Genomic DNA, 8593 nt, shown 5'->3' on the forward strand with positions numbered 1-8593 from the left:
CATCTTGATTCAGGGTAACACTGTCCCCTTGCAAGGGTTCCACACAGCCCCCCCACCCCAGCCTGAGCACCCCCACAGAGGCCGCCATCCCACCCCACACAAGCCCATGCTGCGGGTGCTTACTTTATTACCCAACTGGAGGCCCCACAGAGGCCGCCATCCCACCCCAGCCACAGGCCCTTGCTGTGGGTACTTCATTACCCAGGCTGCTCCAGGACAGCAGGGTCTGCGTGGCTTCAGCTCCCCTGCTTGAGCACGCTGCAGACCTGCTCCAGCACGTGGCACATGCCCTGGTCCTTTGGGGTCCTGCTGGCCAGGGATATCTGCAACAGCAGAACTGTGGTTAGGATCTACCCTGAGCATGTGTCCCCTGTCCAGAGCTGCAGCCTGAGTAAGCCTGGCGGGGTGATGGGTGCAGCATCTGGTAAGCCTAGGCTACTTTCAGGACTGTTCTGTGGGAGATTTCTTTGGTTAGGATTTGGGAGTATGGTCTTGGTTGTGTAGCCCAGGCTAACTTAGAAAAAAGACACACACACACACACACACACACACACATGCACGCGCGTGCGCCTTTGGGTGCTATTTGAAAATCAGTGCTACACTAAGCCTCACAGTCTGAGCATGGCACAGTGCAGAGCATCCTCCTGGTGGACTCTACACACAAGAATGGTCACATGCAGGACCCAGTAGTTAACAAAAGGTTCACTGCTGTGGATGGACCCTGCGTGTCTGGCAGATGCCCTCACCTGTGACCTCCCTTACCCGAGATTCTGGGGAAGTGGAGAAGTCTGTTGCTCAGGCTCTGGAAAGTGGTCTGCTTTCCACAGGACCTGAGCAGCAGGGTGGGGTGGAGGGGTCCACAACCTCACCTTGAGCTTGTCCAGGTAGGTGTGCTCTGGGCTCCAGGCCTCCTGGAACTTGACAAGGTCGGGGGCGCCCTTGTAGAAGTCTGCCAGCAGCACCTGCAGGGCAAGGAGCGACACGCCCGGCTCCCTCCATTCTTGGCTCTGCAGCTCCTTCAACTGCCAGGAGGGGCTAGGTCCAGTGCAGGCCTGCCCTGGCTCTGGTCTAGCCTCATCCCAAGAACTCACACCCATGAGCCCTCAGGGATGACAAAGTAGACACAACTGTCAAAAGATAGCCACAGGCACAGGTGTGCTGGGGGCACACCTGTCATCCCAACCCTGAAAACACTGAAAGAGTAATTGTAAGCTTGGGCTACATAAGAAGACATGTAATCAGAAATCAAAAAACTCAACAACAAAACACAAGTGGAAACCATTAACCCTGGAGCCACAGGCAGATGGCTTACCATCTCTTGAAGGACATCATTGGTCAGGAAGCTGTCCTGGACATATGCCATCTCTACGTCCATGGGGATGCCATAGTCACTGGGCCTTTGCTGCTAGGAGGGGTGGGGACCAGTCAGAGGGGCCTTGCCTGTACCCAGCCCACTGTGCCAGGCCTTCTAGGGTCTGAAGTTAAGGGATATGGGAAGCCAGGGCATTGCCCAGCAGGCCTTAATAGTGACCACTGAGATACCATTGGACAGATGGAGAAACTGAGGCACAGCTGGAGTCCCCTGCCTAAGATGCATATTCCATTCTCCAGTCCCCAAACATCTGCCCAGATGTAACCCCACCATGCCCCTCAACTTGCCTTCCTCCAGCTTACCCACCTCAGGGGGAGGCATCACCCAGAAAGGGCAGATCTTGGACTCGGGGCCTGGGTTGCCAGAATAGTATGGGGCTGTAGAGACAATGACAGTTGAGTTGAGGCTGGGGACACTGGCAAGGTGAGCCCCCCAACCCAGTGCCCAGCTGGGGCCTCACAGCACAGCAGGGCCAGGCAGGGCTGGAAGCCGTTGCTGGAGCCTTGCAGTCTCAGCTGGTACTCCATCTGTGCATCGATGTCCTGCAGCGAGGGCACTGCGGGGCTGTGCGGGTGGCTGTGGTACCAGCCCACCAGGGATAGGCCTCGGAGGAATAGCACCTGATGGATCTGGAGACATACAGGCTAGGTCGGGGTGGGCAGGACAGAGCCTTGAGCTGCCAGCCCCACACAAAGGCAGCTGAGCAGTTCTCCCACCCAACAATGTTGGGGAGTGTGACTGACAAGTAAATGTGGAGTAGGAGAGATGGCTCAGTGGGTAAGAGTGCTGGCTACCCTGTAGAAGACCTCAGTTCAATTCCCAGCACCCACATTAGGCTGTTGATAATCACCTGTAACTCTAGCTCCAAGAATCAGATGCCCTCTTCTAGCCTCATGGGACATGTGTACAGATAAACACGCACACTTTTTTTTTCTTTTTTTTCTTTTTTGAAGAAATGTATCCAGTTGGCTGGGCAGTGGTAGCACACACCTTTAATCCCAACACGTCGGAGACAGAGGCAGGTGGCTCTTTATGAGTTCAAGGCCAGCTTGGTCTACAGAGAGTTCCAGGACAGCCTCCAAAGCTACAGAGAAATGATGACTCAAAAAACAAACCCACTTGCCGGGCATTGGTGGCGCACACCTTTAATCCCAGCACTTGGGAGGCAGAGCCAGGCGAATCCCTGTGAGTTCAAGGACAGCCTGGTCTACAGAGTGAGTTCCAGGACAGTCTCCAAAACAATACAGAAAAGCTGTCTCAAAAAAACAAACAAAAAAATCCACTAGTGCTGGAATCGGTTCCCAGCACCTAAATGGTGATGAGTCACCATATCTTCAGTTCTGGGGGATCCAATGCTCTTTAATGACCTCCAAGGGCCCCAGGCACACACATGATACACAGATAGACATTCAAACAAAATACCATGCAGCTATTAAAAATTAAAATTTCCTTCTAGGCCACCCTGGTCTACAGCAAGGCGCGTTGGCACGTCAAGCACCAATGCAGTATTTCAATCAAACATGGGCATTCACTCACACTCACTTCCACATTTGCAGAGTATGGCCACTGTCCTGGCCACCAGGACAACTGTGACCCCCTCCCAGCAGCCCCTCACCTCCTCCTCAACAGTGGCCGCAGTATCGGTGTCTCCCAGCCGACTCCTGCAGGGGAAGGCTCTCAGCACGGTCAACACTGCGGAGGTACCCAACAAGAAGCCGTTAGTCCTGCCCCAGACATGCCCTCCTCCACCCAACCCCAGTACGCACTCTGAGTGTTGATGTCCCAGCGACCACCAAGGTAGCCCACAACCTCACTCCAAGTCAGGTGACAGTGGAAGTCCTGGGGACGAAAGGGGAGAACTAGCTCAGGCTGCATTTCTTGTGTCGATGGAGCACCCAGCCCACCCTCCTCCTATGAGCATTTGTCAAGCACCGCCCATTAACCTAGAGATGTCACTCATTTTTTTTTTTTTGAGACAGGGTTTCTCTGTGGCTTTGGAGGCTGTCCTGGAACTCGCTCTGTAGACCAGGCTGGCCACGAACTCACAGAGATCCACCTGCCTCTGCCTCCCGAGTGCTGGGATTAAAGGCGTGCGCCACCAACGCCCGGCTGAGATGTCACTCATTGGTGAGCATGCCTACACCTAGCATATGCAAAGGCACAGGTCCATTCCCAGCACCAAAAGAAAACGAGCCCCTATTGCTTTCTAATAGCAAGCATTTACTATGTATATCATGTCCTTCACTCTTCAGCACCCCCCACCCAGGCCACCAGTTCCTTTTCCATTGAGGGTGACCAGGCAAAGTGACTTTAGTCACTTACCAAGAGGAACAGCACGTTACTGGAAACGGCCACGTTGAATGGCTGGAACTTGTTGATGGCAGCAAAGGAGGTTACTTCTACCAGAGTGTGGGGGTTCCTGGAGTGGCCGGAGGGTGCCAGGGCTTCAGGAACTTAGGCTTTTCCCCGTTGTACCCCCTCCTGAGGCGTCCCAGCAAGTGTGTCCCTGCCAGATCCCTGCCTCTGTGACCAAACCAACCGAGGGCACCCGGGAAGCCAGGATCGGGGCAGATAGGTAACTGACCTGGCAGAGTCACGACTGCCCAGCATGCCGTAGCGCACTGGCACCTGGACCTTGTCCACACGCTTGCCCAGGGGTGTGACCTCTGGGGAGAGGGATGAGAGAGAAGCCTGCTAACCTAAGTTTGGTTACCAGAACTCACATGCTGCTCCAAGGGACCCAACTCCTGAAAGGTGCCCTCTGACACGTGCCCTTGACCCCCAGCTCTCAGGAGGCAGAGGCAGAGGCAGACAGATCTCTGTGAGTTCCAGGCCAGTCAGGCAGAGAGGGAAATCAGGCTGGACTATCAATCAAGTCTAACAAGCATTCGAGCCAGCCTCCCCCATTGCAATCCCCTCCTCTCTGGCCTCTCACCTGGCTCAGAGGAGCCCTTCCCAGGGTGTCTGCGGCCTTTGTCCTCTGCTGAGACCCCGGCCAGCACGTCATCTTCCTCTTCCTCCAACAGCAGCTCCTCCTCCTCCCCTTCGCTGGTGGGACTCTGGTGGGGTGGGGTAGAGCAGTAGCTAGCGTCACTCACACCCCCAGCAAGTACTGTCTGGAGCCCAGCCTGAGCGCAAGATGCCATTGCCTTGAGTGACCACAGAGGGTAAGGGTGAGCAGAGGTACCCGAGGTGCACGCTTCCCCCAAGCTTGGGATTCAGCCTCTGGCTCCTCGTGGCTGTGTGACTTCAGGAGAGACTCCAGCTAGAGCTGAGCTGTCTTTCACCTGCCGGTCTCCCTCCAGCAAGTCCCTTGCACTAGCACTCCATGACTCCCACTGCCTTCAGTGGCAAAGTCCTCCCTGCAGCCCAGAAGGCCCTTCCGGCCCTGTCTGTCCCCTCCCCGCTTCCCTCCTGTGTTCTCTCTGCTTCAGCCACTCAGGCCACCTTGCTGTGGGACATATGAGGCTGTGTCCCACCCCAGGGCCTTCGCACACCTCATCCCACAGCCCATGGGGGAAGGCTGGAGTCACCTCATCAGCAGCAGCTACTGGCATGTGCAGCTGGTGTCGGCGGAGCCAGGCAGCCTTATACTTGTCAAGTTTCTGGCCCTTGTACTTGACCGATGCCCAGCCGCAGCCGGACTTCTTGGCCGGGTTGACCAGCTTCTTGCAGTGTGTTGCCCAGGCGCTGGGTGAGTTGAAGATTTGCCCAGTTTCCTGCCACAGGATCCTGCCATCCGGCTGCAGGTCCCCAATGAATTTCCTGCCCTGCCAGGGACAGAGAGGGCTGGGACACACCCACTCCTGGAGATTCCTAACTCAATGCTCCCTGAGGCTTGGTGTCCATTTTCCTCTAGGGGGTCCCAAGAGGCGTTGTCATGGGAACACCTGTACAGCATCCTGACACTCAACACCCAGGTGCACAGCTTTAAAGTTCAGTAACATCAGCCAGGCCCGACATAGCAGGCCAGGACTGTCCGCCCAGATACTGGGGAGGCTGAGGCAGAAAGACCACAAGTATTACCCTGATCTCAGAGGTAGAACCCCTGCCTAGATCCCTGAATGATAAGCTGGGGGCGTGGTCAGGGGTGGAGCCCCCACCTAGAATCCCTGAGTGAGGGCTGGGGGCGTGGCTCGGGTTCCATTCTTGGCACCACAAAGAAAGTTTTTTGGGCGATCGTTTTAAGTAACGGTACGCAACTACATCTGTCTAGAGGGCCTGGGGAAGCTGTTATCGGACGGACGGATGGCTGTGGTTATGGTGATGCGGCATTATGAGGTTCAGGCTCTGGGCTTCCGTTTCCCCTTATGCACGAGCAGAGGAGGACATGAATGGTCCCTGGGGGTCGCTCACCAGGTAGTAGATAGATAGCACCCCCTCGCCGGGCTCCAGCAGCTCGTCTTTGAGCAGTACCCGCAGCGTGACCGCGCGCCTCGTGAGCGCGCCCCCCAGGGCCAGCCCAGGCCCGACCGTGCTGCCTCCAGTACCACTGAGGCTGCCGCTGCGCCCTCCGCTGACTGCCCCGCGCTCGTGGTCCTCGGCCTCCGCGTCGTCCTCATCCTCCTCTGGCGCCTCCTCGGTTGCGGCCGCAGGGGACAGAGGCTCGGAAGCTGCAGCGAGACAGCCAGGGGCTGCAGAGGTCGTGCTCCTCTGCCCCGGCCCTGCCCGCAAGGGACGTCCTACCTGCCATGGCCGCCGCGTCCCCGCACAGCCTCCTCTGGCGACCGGGCTCCGCCCCGCGTGGGGACGCCGCAGCCCATTGGTCACCGGGGATGGGCGGAGAGGTTTTGCCGCTGGGGGCGGAGGAGACACCGAGGCCCTGGGTTGTGCTCTCCTCGGAGCTGGAGGGCCCCAGGACAATTAGGGAAACTGAGGCGGGAGGTGTGGGAGATTTGGAGGATACAGGCCCACGACCGTCCAGTTCAGGAACTAGAGACCTCGTACTTGAGGTCACCAGCTACCAGGTTGCAACCTTGAGCCCTGGGCGCAGGAGCGGTTCAGCTTGCTGGAAAGAGATGGGAACCTGAGGTCTCCAGCTTGCCCTCGCGCGGGAAAAGAAATGCGGGAATTCAGAGCCCCTGGGGAAATTAGGGAAACTGAGACCAGATGGTTCTGGTGACCTAGAGGAAAAAACTGACACCCAGGACCCCTGCATTCAGGGGACTACACGTCCCACCTGAGGCCACCGCCTGATGGGCTGCAGCCCGGGGCTGGAGCGCACTAGGTCAACCTGCTACAGGGATGAGGGAAACTGAGTCCCACGACCAGCGCGCTAGGTAGACTCAGCGCCCTTGGTAGTTGGGAGCAGAGGAGAACCAGCTTTGTAAGAACTGTAGGGCTGTGATGGGAAGGCAGCCGCGCGCTGCCATATCGAAAGTTCTGGGCCAGGCCCAGCTTCAGCATCTATAGGGTTAAATCAGCGATGGACAGTCGTTAATATCCGCCAATCACCAGCATCCAATTAACTACAAGGGATGGTTCCCATCCAGCCAATCAGCGCCCAGGTGAAGCCATGGTTGGGAAGGGGCGGGTTTTGCTGTACGCGCGCTCAAGCCCCTCGGCCTTTGTTCCCTTCCTGTCTTGGACGTTCGGAAATCCAGCCCGTGGTTTCCTCCAACCCCGGGAGGTCTGAAAATCCGGGATGTGGACCTACCAGAGTTGCTGTGGCCTCAAAGGGCAGGTGGGATTGTCCCACTGGAGAAAGAGAGGCAGGACGCTCTGGAAGGGTCTAAGGCATGAGAATCCTTATTTCCCCTAGCCCAAGGCACCAGACCCAGGCTCTGGAGAGACCTTCCCCACCTGTATCTTCAGGGTATGTTCAATATGCAGGTCTAACAACCGCCTGGCAGGTAAAGCCTTGAGTGAGGCCCCATGTTCTGGACACTGGCCATCTTCATGGGACACCAGGCACTCCACCCTCATCCCGGTTATCTTCCCTGGTCCTAGTGGGATCTTTCTATCCTGTAACACATTTCACCCTTCTCCACAACAGTCCAAGGCTCCCTATTAATTTTTCTTTTCCTTCCTTCATTCTTTCAAGTTCTGAGATAGAATCTCATAGCTGGCCTGGAACTCAATATGAAGCCCAGGTTGGCCTTACATTTGCAGTAATCCTCCTGCCTTAGCGTCCCCCTTGCTGAAATCATAGGTTTGCATCCCCACACCCTGCTCCCCTGTGGCCATTGACAGTTTGAAGCAACCACCGTGTCTTGGCAATGTATGAAAGTGCCCTATAGATAACATCGGACAGTTGAACAGATAAAGGAAGGTCGTGCCACACATCACACAGCGACTCTCTGGGTCCCCATCCCTACCCTTTATGACCTGTGCAAAGTCCAGGTGCCCTAGATCAGGATTGCAGAAAACGAGTTCATAATCTGTTTTGCCTTTCTCTTTTGAAAACAGCATAAGCTGCAGACAGGACTGGACTAGTTACTTTGTAACTAAAGCTGCCCTTAAACTAGTGATGCTCCGGCCTCTACCTCCCAACTTCTGGGAAGACCAGAGTGTGCCACCATGCCTGGCCAAATTTATAACTATATACTGATTGATAACACTAGAATTGACCTTAGAGCTTTGTACTGGCCTAGAGTCAGGTACACTAACAACACAAGTCATGTCCCTAGTCCCTTCTGAACTATCAAGAGTTTAGTCCTGTCTAGATTCCCCCCCCCCCAGTGAGGGGCTGGGGTCGTGGTCATGAGTGGAGCCCTGCCTAGAATTTCCCAGTATGGGGCTGGTTTTGTGATCAGGGTAGAGCATCGGCCTAGAATCACAGGGAAGGGCTGGGTGTTACTCCTTGGTAGAGTGCTTACCTATCATGTGCAAAGGACCTGGGTTGCATCTGCAGCAACAGGAAGACAGTGGTAAGAGAACAAAAGGAGGGAAACAATGTGGTTTGTTATAATTATTCAAAATACCAGTGAGTGTCAGACCTGGTGGCCCACATCTGTCATTCTAGCACTTGAGAGGCTGAGGCACAAAGATCTGGAGTTAAAAGTCAGCTTGTGGGGCTCGAGAGATGGCTCAGTGGTTACGAGCACTGGCAAGGTTCTTGTTCAATTCCCAGCAGCCACGTGGTGGCTCACAACCATCTATAAATGGGATCAGATTCCTTCTTCTGATGTGCATGAAGGCAGAGCACTCATACATAAAATACATGAATAAATAAATACATCTTTTTTCGAAAAGCTTAGGCTGTATATCTAGACAAAAAAC

At 55.5% G+C, this 8593-nt stretch overlaps 1 protein-coding gene across 2 annotated transcripts; it reads right to left on the reverse strand.

Moving 5' to 3' along the window:
- Positions 1 to 110: 110 nt before the first annotated feature.
- Mpnd (MPN domain containing) lies at positions 111 to 6189 on the reverse strand. 2 transcript variants are annotated; one of them, XM_005081388.4, is made up of 13 exons: positions 6059 to 6189; positions 5729 to 5985; positions 4906 to 5142; positions 4308 to 4431; positions 3957 to 4038; positions 3695 to 3791; positions 3139 to 3211; positions 2988 to 3064; positions 1833 to 2001; positions 1679 to 1749; positions 1313 to 1402; positions 870 to 962; positions 111 to 323 (listed from the first exon to the last, which is right to left on the reverse strand). In XM_005081388.4, exons 1-13 carry the CDS (start codon positions 6063 to 6065, stop codon positions 237 to 239), a joined length of 1464 nt encoding a protein of 487 aa, XP_005081445.1. In that variant the 5' UTR covers positions 6066 to 6189; the 3' UTR covers positions 111 to 236. The 2 variants fall into 2 exon arrangements, with proteins under 2 accessions (XP_005081445.1, XP_040595169.1); XM_040739235.1 differs by having other exon boundaries at positions 1313 to 1405.
- Between the last annotated feature and the right edge of the window lie 2404 nt (positions 6190 to 8593).

This window comes from Mesocricetus auratus, unplaced genomic scaffold (genome assembly GCF_017639785.1).
Source record: "Mesocricetus auratus isolate SY011 unplaced genomic scaffold, BCM_Maur_2.0 Super-Scaffold_100676, whole genome shotgun sequence".
Lineage (NCBI taxonomy): Eukaryota > Metazoa > Chordata > Mammalia > Rodentia > Cricetidae > Mesocricetus > Mesocricetus auratus.